Here is a 17547-nt window from a genome sequence, read left to right as displayed (position 1 = left end):
TGGTGCAATAAAATCCAAGTATACCAAACAGAGTGTCTTGGACAGAGCAGAGCTTCAATTTTATAACTCAAGTTTTGAAAGAAAACTCACTAAACGTGAAAATGCAAGCAAATAAAAGACTAACACTCATAACTAGTTCTAAAAATGTATTCTAAGAAAAACACTAACACTTCAATACAAAATAAGGTAATAGAAATTTTAAAAATTATCTTTTTCACCAGCCTATTAAAACACAAAAGAAGATAAAATCAGACCTCCAATACTAAGAAGCAATGTAATTTTTTAAGACTAGTAACGCCATGGAATTATTCCTACAAATATTTAAAAAAATTTAAGAATGAGACTACAGAAAAGTACATACCACAAATTTTACGTATATAAATAACAGTATGTTTTAAATGTACAGGCTCATGAAGGTGGAAGGAATGCATGAGTTAGCTGGGGATACAATGAGAAGAATGCAGTAAAGAAAAATTATCTAATGGTATTATGATCTGTGATAAATGTTCACCAGGATAAACAATATTTTTCTTTGAAAAAAAGAGAGTGATGCATCTCAGATTTACAACATTAGTCAACAATGACTGGTACTTCAGAAAGATAAAGTGGCAAAGGATTCTGAAAGTTCATGTAATCCATCCTTCCATCAACTATATCTCTGAAATTCAAAAATGTTATCTTCATCTGAACTCCAGAAAGTAAGATCACAAAGTACCTTTATTTATAATTATAATCACAACACATGCCAAAATAGTGTCACTGAAATATCTGAGACTAAGCAACTAAAAATCCAAATACTCTTCTTATAAAAGCAAGGCCAATTCTAAGCATAAAAATAAATCCTATCCATGGTTTCTCAATTTTAAATTATTTATAAAAATCAAGTGAGATTCTGGTAGTAGCCCAACCTTAAACAGATAATGTGAGCTAAGAATTGTTTTGATAAGAAACAGAATATTGGTTGATATATGGAACATTTCCTACTCACCCGCAGTATGTAAGATAGCAAAATATAAATTGGATAAATAGTTCTTTTTGCATGGAATATATCCTTATTTCCTATGAACACTTAATCAAGTTATTCCCAAGGAGAGGTAACTACATTGTGTAACAGCTAACGGGGAGTGAGGCATGGAAAATTTTATTAATAGGGATTCTTAAATGATTCTCTAAAAGGGAAAAGGTAGCACTGGAAACTTCAAGCTGGAACTTCTTAAAACTGTATGTACATCAAAAGGACTTAAAGATATACCATCAAGTGTGAAGATCTTCTAATTATGGATATACAGCTACAAATGTCCAGGACAGACATTTAGAAATAAGTAGTCAAACTGGATTTCCCTGCTGTTTATACCTAGGATACTTTTATGTACTACCTACTTGGAGTCTCAGTAACCTTCATCTGTCTGAAAACCCACACAATTTCCATACCAAAGGCACTAAAGGTTCATGGCATTTAAATTAATGGGGTGATTTAAAATGACAAACATGGGCTTAAGTGAACTCCTTAAAAAAAAAAAATTCTAGACACAATAAAATTAATTTTAACAAAGAAAACAGAGTAAGTCAATTTCTTTTAAACAAACTCACTCTGAACTTAAAATAATTTATCACTTATAAGATAACCGTTATTTATAATGCTATGCCATTACCCAAGTGACAACAAAAAGCATAACCGTGACGTGTCATTAGTAGAGAAATGACATGACATTGCTTTAAAAGACCACAAGTAATTACAATTACTATTAATCAGCAGACCTCCGCTCTGTGATCTGGCAAACCTGACTCAACAAAATACATCCATGTTATTAAGTATCCCTAGTTCTTTTAAATGCATCTGTGTCAGGGGAACACAGTCTCAGGGCTTTCCAAAATAAAACAATCTTGTGAGAAAGGAATTTAGGAATGTATTTTTTGTTGGCTGGTTTTAAGAAAAGGTAGTGGCATCTAAAATTCAGAGATGAACATCTAACCTTTTCAATAAATTTTTTACATTCCCACACTTGTTCTACTATAGATATCTTTAGTTCTACTGAATTAAAAAATTACATCTTACTATTTTACAATCTATAATAACATAATCAAATGTATAATTAACTAAGTATAACTAGAAATCTACTTATATTTTATATGGACATTATCATTATAAAAATTGAAACCAACCAAATTTAAAACCCTGATTTGACCAATTTAGGAAATTCTACATATTGATGATTTCAAATGTAAAAAAGTTATGCCATGAGAACTGTGAGAATTATTTATAATTAAACTTTGTACCAAAAAATTATTTGCCCAAACCGAAGTCAATATTGCTATTTAAAACACTAAAATTAATGATCCCCTTTGTACATTAAAAAGCAAACATATAATTTATTTGTTCCTAATTAATATTTGCTCTTGAGAAGACGAAAAACAGCAGTTTTTTCCCAATGTTCTATTTTAAGCAAAAATAAAGATTTCATGATAAAAATTAGTAATGATCTTAAATAGAATTTACAGTGACTGTGATGCTCCTGTAGTCTTTTCAACCAAGACGCGCGATTAAGCACCAAAGATTTAAAAAGCCGTTCTAAAACACCCCCCAAAAACCCCAGTTCTCCTACAGCATATATATATTAAGAACTTGTTTTATTCTGTTTTTCCTTTAGTATGGATTTGGTGCATTTTTGCTCTTTTCTAACCTTCAGCATTTCTTCATGTATCCCATAATGCCCGTATGAGCTGAAATAAACACCATCCTCGTCTTCCTGGAGGTCTGCAATGGCAGTAGTAGATGACGAGCAGGTTCTGACATCTGCGTTCATCACAAAATCCTGAGCAAATTGTCTGTAATCAATTTGAAATACACCCTTGAGACAGGTTTATTGGACCATGAAAAAAGGAAAGGCTAGAGGTTGAGGGAGAGGAAAGGGGAGGGAGTGGGGTATGCAGTGTGATGAGCCTTCTAACTCAACATTTTACCTTAGCAACTGAAGGCTCCCCCTGCTGGATCTTAAGGAACAGCATATTCAAACCCAGATGTAAACATTCCTTCTGCAAACCATAGAAACACTGCCAACTGAAGATTATAGCTGTTTGTATCTCTGAACTGAATAAAAGCACATTATCTTTATTCAACTTTATTATTTCTATTGTTCTAAAATCTTATTTTAGCAGCTGAATCAATGTGGTATATTTCAACACTATTAATACTCTTTGAAACCATGTAATTTCATGGAAGGGTTATATGCACAGAAAGTTGACCCAAACTGAGAATTATTTACATACACCACCACCACCCACCGTGGCTCTAAAGCCCAATTCCCTCTCTGATCACAACATATTAAGAATCTATAATGCATGCATGAGGGAGAAATGCAAAGAGGCAGATAGTCAAGTTGTTTGTTACTAGATTAACCAGCATAAAATCTCAAAAACAGGGAAAGGGAACCACAATCAGCTATACTATGTTCCCTGCTAGAGATTCTGGCAAACCATCAAATGGGTACTAAGGGAATGACAACCAACTTATAAATCCAACTGCTAAAGCTATGCTTGGTAGAAATGCATAATCTCAGGCCCTAGTTCAGACCTCTGAATCAGAACGTACAGTTTAACAAATTCCCAGGTGATTCATATGCACATTAAATTCTGTGAAGTACTAAGCCAGGAGAAGGCTAATTTACTCACTGGAGAAAACCATCCTATGTATCTGGTTTTCTAATTAAATACTACATAATTATACTTTGATTCTTTAAAAACAAAAATTTCAACACTGTACTGTACCCAAAACTAAAAAATATTAATTACTCCCCTCTAAAAGCCTAGGAGAAAAAAAGCAAATGGAGAAATCTATTAGATACAGAGTGATTCAAAGGAAGGCAATATCAAGGAACAAAAGCACTCAAGAGGACAACACTCCCAGAACAATAACCATTAGTACAAAAGTAATTTTAAAGAAGTATGTGAGAACAGGTAAAACCACAAAATTTTAGGTTAATCAACTATATCTATAACACATAAAAATGTTGCATATCATTAAGTAACTTAAAATAAATTTAAAATTAAATACCTACATTGTGCTTTCCAGTACATGAAATGTTTTACTATATTCCACCTTATTATTAGTGGTATTACTTTTGGGATCTAAATAACTACTTTTCTGTAAGATTGATAAATTACTTCATTCTTTGCAGATCCTCACGTGCTCTAGCTAATGCAGCTTCAGCAGACAGTGCCCTGGCTTCCATATGCTTCAATTTTTCAACGACAGACGTGTTTTCACTGAGCCCGCTGGGGTATGAGAACGGGACTGGCGCTGGTTCGTAAAGATCTTCTACATCTAAAGAGATAAATGGACATTATTATCAGGCCATCTTCTGACAATGAGGCAAATATAAACATGCTATTAATAAATACATACTAAGTGCCTATTATGCAGCCAACTGAGAAATATTTGTAAAAGTACTTCTAATTAAATAAATCTTTAATATCCAAACTGTTTCCATTTAAATTTAAAGAGCATGCTGTTAGTCTAAGTTTTTCATTAGGTGGCCAAACTAACCATATATTAAAGCATTACTTATCCTGAACCAACTCTGCAAGAAACAAAAAAGTGGAAGGAAAAAGCCCTAATACACATTGATCACCAGGTTTCTTTCAAATACACATCACATCTTGTTTCTTCCTCAAAACAAACCTAAGTTATAAATATTTATTCCTATTTTAAGGCATGGGAAACATAAAATTCAGAGAAATTAAGTGACTAGCCCAAAGTCATTTGGCTATTGAATGAAAAAACTAAGACACAAACTCATGCCTGCCCTCCTAGCTCATATTCTCGCCACTACACAAGGTCCCTTCTCAGACTCTGGGTCTTTATCTATAGAGTAACAGGTATTACATTTAGATACTCACTAAGGACAGTGTGTACATAAAGAATTCTATACATCCAATAACTTTTTCATCCTAGGTAAGGGGTGGTACAATCTATGCACTAATATTGCTGGTATTATTAATATCTTAATTCTTAATATTAAAAATTCTTGAGTTAACTTTAATTTCACTATGTATAAACTCATTAACTCCCACTGCAGAACTAATAACTCTGCAAACAAAAGTCAATATATGGAGTTAGTGACTGTAGTCAAAATTCCAGTGTCTATTAACCAGTCCAATTAATTTTCAGATCAATTTAAAGCAATAAAAACAACGCAGATATATTTTCTCTTCAGTACAGCACCAGCAGAAATATGGCTTTTTTTTTCCTTATTCAGTTTTTAGTTATGACACTTCTAAATAGAGTTGAGAAAAAATAATTAAGCTTAACAAACACATGAGAATATTATAACTTAGAGACTAGAGCCTAAGTCGAACTTCTAAAAGCAGTACAGTATGCCACTAATTTCTAATCAGCCTGACAGAATACCGAATCACTGTTCTAAAAAAACTATAGATTCATTCACTATTTAATTCATCAAAAATTAACAAGAGCAACAAAATATGCTAAGGATGGTACACCGTATTTTCTACTTCTTACTACAACTCTGTGTATCTCGTTTTCAAACTTCTTCAAACTGTTTACAAGCCAACTTGTTAGTTTAAGTTACAGATTAGAATGGAACAAAGGAATTGATTTGTTTTAGCAAGTTTCTCTGTTTTGCTTTTTGTTGCAATAAAAGATGGAGTAAAAACTTTCAGCACTAATAATATGTAGGTAATCATATATATATATCAAATGCTAAATGTTGAAAAGGAGAAAGGATTCAGTGAACATTAAGACCCATAACTATCAAAAGTCTAATTCCAAGTCCTAAACCATATTCAGGAAGATGAATTTCCACATCTACACTCTGTCTCGGGATGTTCAAACCACCTGGATACTTCACTTTGGCAGCTGAGAACTACCACAAAGGATGGTCAATTTATCAAGAAGACATAACAATTATAAATGAGTATAAACCTAAAAAACAAAAACTGATAGAATTAAAAGGCAAAAACGGACAATTCTTCAGTCATAGAAATGTAAATACACCTCTACCAACAACTGATAAATTAGAAAAATTCAAAAACATATAAAAGATCAGAACTAAAATATTCAGCACCTTGAACTAACCGTTTCTAGAATACTGTACCCAGGAACTGTATCTGACACTTTTGTGGAGTACTGATTTTGTAGTTGGTCTGTCAACTTGGATTTGTCTGCTGTTTTTTCACTATTGGAATAAAGTTATACATTTTTGGCAAGAACAGCAGAAAAATGATGTTGTGCCCTGAGTGCATTTTACCAAGGTGTTAGTAGGACATATTAATGGTGATGTTACCCTTGATCAGTCAGTTGTGGTAGTGTCTGTTGGAAAAGTTAACATCTCCTTTGTATTTAAACTCCTCGGGGAGATACTCTGAACTATGCAAATCCTATTTCATCTTATATTTTTGCCCACTAATCTCAGCATCCATTGAAGGATCTTTTCTGCCAGTTATTACTGTGGTGTTCGCCTAATGGTGATTTTCTATTTCTCTCTTCCCCTCTATATTTATTAATGAAAATTTTACTTGAAGTTCAAGCTGGTCTTTCTCCATTTATTTATTTGGATGATTATGTCAGTATGGATCCATGGATATTATTCTATCCTATGGGCAAAAATCCAATACTATCACTTTCTGTGTTCCTCAAATTACTCCAGCTTTGGTCATGAAGAGTACTTCAGGTTAGCTCCCGTATAAGTCCCCACCTCCCCCCACCTTTTCTTTTTAAGTACTTCCTCACTTTGTGGCACAAGCTGCTCCAGACTTATCTTGTATCATCCTGCACCATCCATGGAATCAATCACTTCGCTAAAGAGCCTTGGTTCCTTTTACTGGACGATGGTGTTAAAATCTGGGCAATAGGCACGCTCATTGCTACTGGGGTTTTTCTAGCTCTCTCAACAGAGCTAGGAAATACATACGTATATACTAACCCACACATGAACACATACCTATATTTCTGTATCTATCTGTAGGTATATTAAAAACCGTGAATTTATACTGATACCTCTCATTCCAATCTATCACCATAGGACTCATTTCAACCTTCTGCACTTCCTTATCTGAAAGCTTCTTCTCCAACGTTGAGAAACCTACTTCTTATTACCATAGTATATTTACTTACTTGTCCATGCTATTATAGACAAAAAGTAGTCCCAGAATTGCTAAATTCATACCCTGCGAGAAACACCTTTACTGACTAAATTACAGCATTTAAGTAGTCTTTTTACTTGGAGCCTCAGCACAATATCCAGTCAAGATTTTACTCTAACAGCTCTTTCCTTTCCCACCCCCTTCAGCAGTTACATTATTCCTTTGTAATACTTAAGTTCATTTGTTAGTGTTTGTATTCCATTTTGCACCACCACTACCCACACACACACTGGTTGCTTTGTTGTTGTTGTTGTTTTTTATTACATGAAGGCTATGAGAAATAATACTACAGTCCTAAGAGTCGGGGACCCTCAGAGAAACGTTACGCCCTCGTTATTCCTGTTACCTAAACCCCATTGTGCCTTTCTCTCCATCTCTGTCCCACAAAACCCCATACGTAGCTACGCTCTTTAGTTTCTAGCTCATCCTTCCTGTATTTCTTTTGTACAAAAGAGCAGACACAAGCATTTTCTCAAATCCCTTTCTTTCTTACATGAAGAGAATATCATACCAAAGATACTCCTTTGAGCTTTACCTTTTCTTAACAGTATGTCTTGGATATCACTCTATCAGTTCAGAGATCTCCAGGTTTGTTTGTTTGTTTTTAATAGATGGTGTGGATATACCAGAGTTAACTACTCTCCTATGTATGAGCACTTAGGTTTTGTCAATATTTAGAAATTACAATGCTATATTGAATAATCTTGCGTATAGGTATTTTCAGAATCAACGTTGGAGGTATACCTTCAAAACAGATTCTTATCTGTGACACTGTTGTGTTACAAAGTAAGTGCATATACAGTTTGGTTAGATGTTGCCAAATATGCATTCTACTAGCAATGTATCACAGTGTCTGTACCGCCTCAGCCCTGTCAACAAAACATGCGGTCAGATTTTTAAAATATTTACCAGTCTGATAGGTAAGAAATGGTATCTCACTCCTGGTCTACTTTTGAACTGTTTTTGGTAAACTGTCTAATCATGTATTTTCCCCATTGTTCTATCAAGTGTTTGATCCTCTGTCCCTCAATGTTGAAAGGTTCTTTGTTTACAAAAGAATACTAACCCACTGGGGAGTATATTACTACACTGTACTTTAAAAAAAAAAGAACTATTTTCTCAGATTTCATTAATTTTTCCCTAACATCCCCTTTCTGTCCCAAGATCCTATCCAGGATACTATAATTCATTCAGTTGTCATGTCTCTTATTTAAGTCTCTCTTAGCTATGACGGTTTCTCAGATGTTCCTTGTTTTTGATGACCTTGACAGTTTTTGTAGCTTGTAGAATGACCCTTATTTTGTGTGTCTGATGGTTTTTCATGGTTAGACTGAGGTTATTGGTTTTGGGGAGGAAGACTAGAGGGAAAGTGTCATTCTCATTATATAATGAGTTCATAATATCAACATGATTTATCACTGATGTGATTATCTGGCTATGGTAGTGTTCGCCAGGTTTCTCCCTTGTAAAGTTACTTGTCCCCCCTTATCCTGTACTATCACTGCCTATTTTCTTAGTCATCTCCTTTATTAATTCAGTCATCTTTAAATCCTCAAAGCCTAATACTCAGCAGATGCTCAATAAATATTTACTGAAAGGCAGTGGAGGGGCAATGGCCAGTAATCAAGCTTGGAGCCAGGAGAGTGACAACCTTCTCTTCCATCTCTCTTCACCAAGGCCTAGGAGCACAGACTATTTGAGAGAACACAGGCAGTGCACTCAAGGACATGCCCAGTTCAAGTTCTCCTTCTTTTACTAGGCCCCTTAAGTGTTCCAGATCTCAGTCATGGCTGAGATCCAAACTCCTGTAGGCCTTATTTATTTACTAACAACAATAAATTCTCCTTTATTAAGCAGTTACCCTCTGACAGGTACTGTGCTAATATGCATTATCTTTGCAACAATTTCTTAAGGTAGGTGTCATTATCATCTTTTTACAAATTAAGGTTGAAAGAAATTAATTTTATATACCATTGGACAGTTAGATTCAATACCAATCTGTACTCACAGTGACCTGCACACAACATTCCATATCTGTTGATCTGAATAACCTCTTCTTCTTCTGAACTGAAACCTACTTTTTCTACTTCTCATGAAACCTATCATATTTGACCTCATCATACAAGACAGACATTTAAAAACAAAACACTCTTAAGACTATGGGCTCCCTATGGGAAAGATTCATTTCTTCATGTTTCTAAAGCATTTAATGTACTACTTTCATCCTGTGCTCGTTCAAGAAATGATTTTGAATTTAGGAAGTCATGAAGAGCACTTAGTGGGCACTTTGTCATTTATCAAAGGGATCACTTTGATCACTCTGGGGAGAAATGAGATTAGACAGAATTTGTAAAAACAGGAAAGAATCAACCTGGGACTCACCAAATTTTGCAGCCAGAAAGAATCTCAGATGAAAACTTAAGAACAGAAAGCTCTGTCCAGGGTCACATGGTTCCTGAATCCTACATTAAGGTCCTTACTACTACATCACACTGCCACACAACTTAATGATGGTCCTTCTCAAGGAAATGAGCAGCTTTCCACAGTTCTCACTAATCAGAGAGCTGCTCAACTCCACATTGTCAAACTTCTGTATGTAAAGGTACATGTCTGTTTAGAATGGCCCCAATGACCTGAAGACAGCACACCCTTCACTTCATGTGACACAAGAAACATGAAAGATAGTATAAGTAAGGGGGAAAAAAGCATAAATTATTAAACCTCATAAGTTATAATAAGGTGTCTATAAGAAGCCAACAGAATTTTCACAAGATCCCTATTCAATAAGGAATAAGCTGGGGTGCCCGGGTGGCTCAGTCAGTTAAGAACCTGACCCCTAATTTTGGCTCAGGTCATGATCTCATGGGTCCTGGGATCAGGCCCCGCCAAGAGCTCCACACTTGGGGAAGTCTCTTGAGATTCTCTCCCTCCACCACGTGTGTGCATGGTCTCTCTCTTTCTGAGATAAATAAATCTTAAAAAGAGTAAAATAGGGAACGAGTGAATGCACAGAGCAAATAACTAAGTAAGAAAGCTATAGTCAAGAAATGAGAGTGGCCCTGCCACAAGGAAGGCTATAGAGTTAGTGTATGTAGGTAAGCCCATGGGAATTTAAGTGGACTCTGTTCTGCATCAAAACAAAATCTCAGTAAATCAGATGTCTTAAAAAAAAGTCTGATTATCTGATCTAAATATCTGATCTAAATATATCAGACAAAAGCAGCAATTATTAAATCTACTTTAAAATTACTTTGAAGCAGAAAAAAATTTTTAAAAATTTTGAATCAGTAGATCTAAAAATTTTGGTTAATTTAAAATAAATTAAAAATTTAATTTTAGCTAAATTAACTAAATTAAAATTTTAGTCAATTTTAGTAGACCAAAAATTAGTCTACAACGAAAAATTATTTTCTCGAGTGTCCCTACGTTTCAGAACATTTTGTACACAATATTTAAACAAACTCCTATTTCTAAATTTCTCTCTCGTAATAGTGTAACTATCAGTTCTGAAATAACTTTCCTATTGAAACCAACTACCTAGTAAGGTCCTTAGAGAATTAAGGAGATGATATATTTTCTTAGAAAACTTAACTACCATTTGTCATTACAAATGACCCTATGTTTAAGTAGACCCAGTATGTTCATCTTACCAAATTGAAGTAATAGGTCATCTTCTAATACTGGCTTCAAATACTCTTCTTTCTCCCAAGGCACTGGGTTGTATATGGAATTCATATACTCAACTGTAGGATTCTGGATGTAAAATTAATTGCATGTTTTTTCATTGTATATAATCACAACCTGCCCCTCCCCCAGCAAAAAGTAGGAAAATCAAGCCAAAAAAAAAAAAAAGGAACCATGTCATCCTCACATAAAATCTCTATTTAAGGAGTCTATGTTCACCTGTCATTTCATTAACTTGATTGGATGATTGCTAAGATTAAGCAATATGGTTTCAATGCACTTTCTTTATTGTTTGGATTTGGAGGAAGTGGCAGCATAAACATTCATTGGAATACACAATAAAAAAGGACTACATATTTGGAAAAAAGAACAAAAAGACAACCACAGTACTTGAAATCACACTAGAAATTATTTCTGATTTAGGGATATACTATGTATCAGTATTACCTGACACTGAATTACTTTTTCACATAACATCAATTCACCTCTTGGACACAGTTAAAAATGATACTTTACTAAATTTACTTGGTGCTGTATGTTATGTTAGTTCCTAATGCCCACGATTCCCCCAATATGATGATTATTTAAGAGTTCTTTGTACTCTTCTAATAGAAGATCAATGCACCAATAGTCACTGTGGTATTTCTTTAGTTTCCAAACAAAATTATAAATTAAGCTACCAACTTACCTTAAGTCTAATAAAATTTATTAGTTTAATGTATCCATAAAATTCAAGTCCTAATGGGAAAAAAAAAAGATAATTCACCTATTTTAATGAGTTTTGTATAACTGACCTATTCCATAGAGGCTCCTCTGGTTATATAAAATATTTCTGTTCTCTAAACTACAACTTATAATATTTTGAATTTCTTAAGAACTAAAAATAGTAACTTAAATATTTCTGAATATTTTAACTGAGAAACAGCCACATGGATAACAATTTTTAATGTTTTTCTTGCATTTTTAAAAAGTAGGAAATTAATTTTTAGAATTCAAATCCTCATTTGTAAGAAAAATACAAATCAGGAAAATTCGGTTGTAGATTTTACCAAGTTTTTGGCAACTGATATTGAAGCCAAAAGTCTCTAAACCCCTATATTTAGGGTGCCTACCAAATTACAATTTTGCCTGGACATGGAGTATACAAAGTATACTAGCTTTTACATGAAGTTAAATGATACAAATTAAAAAACAATGAGGGTTGTTCTCTTTCCAGCAATGAAGCCCCATTACAGCAAGGAAAAGCAACAGGATATCTAACCAACTGGGTATTATTTGTCGTGAAAAATGTTGTTATGAGAAACACAACAGCATTTAAAATGTTTTATATACATAACAGCATTTAAAAAACCCTCTATTTGTTAAATGAAAAAAAATTTTAAAAATTTTTTGGAAGTATGATTCCAACTCAGTTTAAAAATGCACATTAAAAAACCCAGTAAGTCATTCATGTCTTACAAAAGCAGCTGCAGTTGCATTTATGATCTATAAATCTATTTCATCACATATTTAATGTCTTTTCTAGTTGACAGCAAATACAGGGACTAAAAAATTCTATTTAGTTAATTCTGTATTTAGTTAATTTTAACGGAATATGTAGTTCTTCTGCATCTGTTTAAAGAAGCAGACTTTAATTATAAGGGAAGTATGTTAAAATGCAAGTTTCAAAAGAATCATCTAAATATTCTGTTCATCACCTTAACTTCCTCACTCCTTTTTCCATACTCTTACCAAATTCAACCTTGTATGCTCTGAAGTTCAGGTTACGCTTTGACCTGGTAAGTTGTCTTTTTTCACAATGACCCACCTCCTTTTCCAAAGTTCACCTCTATCCTTGCTCTCCCTAATTCTAACATGATAAAAATGCAATCACATGCCAAGGTCGTTTTTTTTTTTTCCCTTTTAGTTGTGTAGTCAATATAAGCTTAAATACAGTGAATCTTATCTAGAAGAATGACTTATAATTAGTCCTCCCTCAAAAGCCACTTGCCAAAAAAACTTCATACGATAGGATGTTATATTTTTCACTACATTTAACTTGTGCAGGAAAGTTCTGGAAGAATACAAAGTCTAAGCTTAAATTTCACAGCTAAAATTTTCTTTATTCTAGGGGGTGCCTGGGTGGCTCAGAGTGTGATCCCAGAGTCCTGGGATGTAGCCCCACATCAGGCTCCTCCCCTGGGAGGCTGCTTCTTCCTCTCCCGCTCCCCTTGCTTGTGTTCCCTCTCTCGCAAGCTGTCTCTCTCTCTCTGTTAAATAAATAAATAAAATCTTTAAAAAATGAAAAAAATAAAATTTTCTTTTTTCTAAAAAATACTCACCATGTTTATGGACCATGTTACCAATATGAAATTGATGCTCAGACTTACAGTGTGAAAATGTTTCTTCAGCAGACGTAAATAACCTGAAAATTCAAACAATAACTTTATGAAATAGTCCCCTCAAAAGTTTAAATATTGATTTCATGTTAAATATACACTTCCCCCCCATTCTGATTCCTATTTTATATCCAATTAAGAAAAAACAAACATACCTGTAGATGAGAGGGACCCAGCATTTCTAAAGGGAATTAGTACTTCTGAGTCCCGTTCTACACCCTAAACAAATATTTCAAATGTCAAAGTTAATTTATTGGCCAAATAAGAGCACGGAGTTTATCCAAAGGCTTTTAAGGAAGAGAACTCCCTTTGATAGATTGTTTCTCTCAAGATATGAAAATTCCCTACAGAAGATTCTTTTCTGCTGTGTGTCAATGCTGCTTCCAGAGGCTTTGAACTGCGACAGCTCAGATTGCTTTGAGAAATAAAGCATAAAAATGTCCTTTTTCTAGCTGGCATATTCCCAAAGTGCTATATTTCAAGTGATCTTGCAGTATTCTGAAAGTACTTGTGTTACAGACATGGTGAGGACCAAGCCTCTTTTATCATGCGACCCGCAAAACTGCAGGATACTTAAGATAGGAATACACAGAGGAGGAGCTGAATACCTCCTCTGTATGCCTAGCACATATGCTGCAGTTAATTTTCAACAAATGTTTGTTTTTACTCTGCTGTACTCATACAGCCTATCACAAAGAAGTACATCCCTGATGCTCGATAAATATTATTTTATGACAACTGGAGTACACGTAGACATTCTGTACCTGCACAAACGGCCATGTGAGAACAATGACGAATCAAGAGGATCTAATATACTACCAATCAGCACCATGCCCAGATTTATGGGAAACTGGAAAATGCTTATTCAAGTAACACTGGTCAATGCCAAGCAGGCCTCTTTCACGCCCACTTGTCCAGAAAGTCGACCAAAGTCAGAGCTTACTGAGATAAGAGGCAGAATTTTAAGCAGAAAAAACATGGATTTGGATATAAGACAAACTACAGCTTGGTGACCTTGAACAAGTTACTGATACCATAGTTTCTTTTTCCCTAAGTGAAAAATGCATCAATTCAATAGGTGGGGAGCCCCTACCTAAGAAGGTGATTCTTCAAATGGCTCAAATGGTAATATGACACCTGAGAAGCTCTGTACTCATTCATGAATTATAGAAAGATAAAGCTGGAAGGGTCCTGAGGGATTATCTGGTTTAGTGACTTGCACACTTGTATTAGAATCATCTCAGAAAATGCCTTTATAAAAACAGAAGAGGTCCTGGGTCCCATGCCTGATTTAGAAGGGCTGTGGCGCGGGGTTCAGCATCTTTACAAAGTCTCAGGTGACAAGGGTGCAGAACTAGATTTGGTAACCACAGACTGGTATCACACAGGGGGAAACTGAGGCCTGTGGAAGAGAAGTTAGTATAACCTGGCTTCCAGTCCATGGCTCTTCCCTCTACAGCACTGTGCTGCTTTCTTCTCAATAAACCCTCATTCCACACCACTGGTTCAAGGATTTGCGGGCAGGCTGCTCGGCTTGGACTTCAGACACACGGACCCACGGGGCCCGGGCACCCTAGGGGTGGCGCTTGGCACTGAGGTGGACGAACCTGTCACAGAACAGGCAGGGGGTCTGCTGCTTGTCGTGGGGGAGCTCAGTATCGTCCTCATCCTCCCAGGCAGCCTCGTCACCGCTGTCGGACAGCTCTGGCAAGTCGTCCTCGTCCTCCACAGCGCCCCGGCCGCCTAGCACACGCAAACGATCAGCCCTGCCCCGGACGGGCACCAGCGCGAGCCAGGCGCACGAGGAACAGGGTGGGGGGGTGCGCTGCCCTCCGCCCCGCTCGCCCGCGGCCCTCGCCGGCGCCTCCCCCACCCTCCCAGCCAGGCCCCACCGTCCCGCCCCGCAGCCGGGAAGTGCTGGGGGGTTTCTCTCGCCCTGCGGCCTACGCGCTGGGCGAGCAGTGTGCTAAGGGGCCGTGGATACCCACCCGCAGCGCCCGACGCTAACGAGCACATGGCTGTGTTGCCCCGGAACCCCGCGCGCCTGGGGGCGGGGACCGGGCTGAGCAGCGCGCGCGCAGCCGCCGCCGAGCTGTCCGGGCCCGGAATCCTGGGAACGAGCGCGAGCGCGCGGCGGGAACGGAACTTAGGTAACCTCACTGTCGCCTAAAAACGCGAGAACGCGCGCGCGCGAGCTTAGGAGCGCTTCCGGCCTCGAGGCCGCGGTTGTTGGCCACGTGAGCTCGGTGGGCGGGGCGGGAGTCGGTGCTCCGCTTCCTCCAGCTGCAAGGTTGACGTATCGCGCGCCGAGTGGGCGCTGAAAGCCGGACTGAGAGTCGCAGTCTTTGATGTGACTTGTCTGCTCCTCGCGCTGCGCCAGGTCTTAGCGGGAGGCCCTCGTCTGCGCCCCTGAGCCCAGAGGCGCAGAGACGCCGCAGCGGTTTTGCAGTGGGCACCACGCCCTCTGTGCTTCTCGTATTTGAGGAATGGGCCGTTAGTGGAGGCGTCGGCCGACCGGCTGCGCCCTCTAGTGGCGAAGGAGGCGGAACGCAGATAAGGGCCTGAGGCTCGACTCTGTTTCCTGTGCTCCCTGATTCCCTGCGGTGCGCGGGGGAGGGGGGGTGGTAGGGGGGACTGCAGGAGCCAGTGTGGGCGCCCTAGAGCACGCGTAGGTGCCAAAGTCTGGCGGACTGTTTTATGGATTTTAGTCTTTAAAGTCCAGTGGTTAAGTGAGAGCATGGACTCCGATCCAACCTACTCAGTCCGAATCCTACTTGTGTCACTTTGTCACTCTGATCTTGAGCGAGATCAAGACCTCTTACCTTCTCCACTTCCTCACCTACAAAACGGGGATAATGACTGCACTAGCCACAGAGCCACTGTAAGGATAAAATAACATGTAAAGTGCTTAGACATTAAGTGTTAACTTTATTCTGAACAATGGGAAGCAGCTGACCTCGGTTAAGCGAGGGAGTGACGCCCTTAGGTACATTCAGAAAGTGACATTATGGCTGCTAGGTGGGAAGAGCACAAACGTTCCGGTGCTTCATGCCTTCCTAACATCTACTCAAACCACAGAATGCTTTGATAGGTGGGAGTGGGCTGCAGTAATTTCAGTAGGTAATTGATCAAGCTCCAGGCCCACAGACCAGCGTGTGTTTATCTGATTAACTACCTTGGCCTACCAGGCTGCACCTAATCCTGCCTGACTTCGGTGTCAACCCACCCTTCACCCTGGGTCCCACCCTCCAGCCTTTGATTTAGAGCTAATCATTTTCACACCTCAAGGCTTTTGCTAAGAATGCTCTACAAATACAAACCACCGTTTTTCAAGAAGTTTCCACTGTCATTCCAGCAGCCCCCCGGGTTAGTTCCTTTCTTAGCATGTTCCATTTGCTTTTCTTTCTTTTTTTTGCTTTTACCCCCAACCCTGTGCCATGAGGGTAAGGGCCTTGTCTCTTTGCTTTCATTTCTCTGGCACATATTAGATGGCCTAACTCATAGTAGGAACTCGGTAAATTTGTTGAATGCATATGATGCCTTATATTGCTAAACTCTTCTGAATGTACTCCTCTCTCTTATCTGTAAACTAAAGGACAGAATCTATCAAATATTGGTTTTGATTATTTGTCCTTATGTTGCCAGAACAGCTGCTGGCTCCTTTAGGTTATACTTAACTGTTCACTGATGTTTTCACGCTGCCTGTGTGCCCAGGAGCACATAGGAAGCAATCAGTATGCCGAATTAATTAATTCAAGGCCTTTTGTTACCTGGGCCCGTCTACCTTTTTGCCTCTTCCTTCCAACATAAACTCCTCTCCAGCATGGGCCATCTTCTCCCTGTGTGTATAACATTTGCGAGGAAAATCTGCTAAATTGCTTTGTAACACCCAGTCAGTCAACATCAACAGTAAAGGAAGAAACACACAATCTAGAAGGGTGACTGAGGCGCAGAATCTTGTCCCTTGAAGTTTGTGTCTCACCACGATGCTGGGCTTGGGAGGGAGTCATTTTCCTCTCTACTCCAAAGATGAACACAGACAGACCCTCCCCCTAACATCCCATTTCACTATTGAGGCCAGAATAGAAAGCTGAACATGACCTGACACAAGGTTTTGCGGGTAAGGAAATAAGAGAGAGAGAATAACTCAAAAATTTGCCACTGGGGATAGCTGCTTTTAGAGCCCACAGGCCTCAGGGTGTCCTCAGGGGGTCCACTCACTTCATGCCTCACTCCTTGGAACCCATGTTTGTTACCACCCAAATGTGTGGGCTCTTCAGAGTCCAGCCCCAAAGGATCCCTGCATGGCAGGAGGAATGTTCCA

General features: G+C 37.9%; 1 protein-coding gene across 6 annotated transcripts in view; it reads right to left on the bottom strand.

The window, feature by feature from the left end:
* The window catches only part of PRMT3 (protein arginine methyltransferase 3), a 132970-nt gene extending 116889 nt beyond the window's left edge, over positions 1-16081 (bottom strand). For 2 of the 6 annotated variants that reach the window (XR_004621147.1, XR_002142885.2), the window contains exons 1-7: positions 15212-15794; positions 14831-14966; positions 13167-13249; positions 11534-11583; positions 10812-10914; positions 4162-4321; positions 2682-2826 (exon numbers count right to left, since the gene is read on the bottom strand). Coding sequence is in view for 4 of the 6 variants with exons in the window: in XM_002920092.4 (XP_002920138.2) it covers positions 2682-2826; positions 4162-4321; positions 10812-10914; positions 11534-11583; positions 13167-13249; positions 14831-14966; positions 15212-15239 (705 nt within the window). In the remaining 2 variants the exon portion in view is untranslated. Of the gene's footprint in view, positions 1-2681; positions 2827-4161; positions 4322-10811; positions 10915-11533; positions 11584-13166; positions 13250-13378; positions 13413-14830; positions 14967-15211 lie in introns of those variants that run through there. The other 4 variants (XM_002920092.4, XM_034644654.1, XM_034644655.1 and 1 more) reach the window with 4 other exon arrangements.
* Between the last annotated feature and the right edge of the window lie 1466 nt (positions 16082-17547).

The sequence above is a fragment of the Ailuropoda melanoleuca genome, chromosome 16 (genome assembly GCF_002007445.2).
Source record: "Ailuropoda melanoleuca isolate Jingjing chromosome 16, ASM200744v2, whole genome shotgun sequence".
In the NCBI taxonomy this organism is placed as follows: Eukaryota; Metazoa; Chordata; class Mammalia; order Carnivora; family Ursidae; genus Ailuropoda; species Ailuropoda melanoleuca.
Note: the sequence above shows the minus strand (reverse complement) of the source record. Positions and strands in the feature narration are given on the sequence as shown.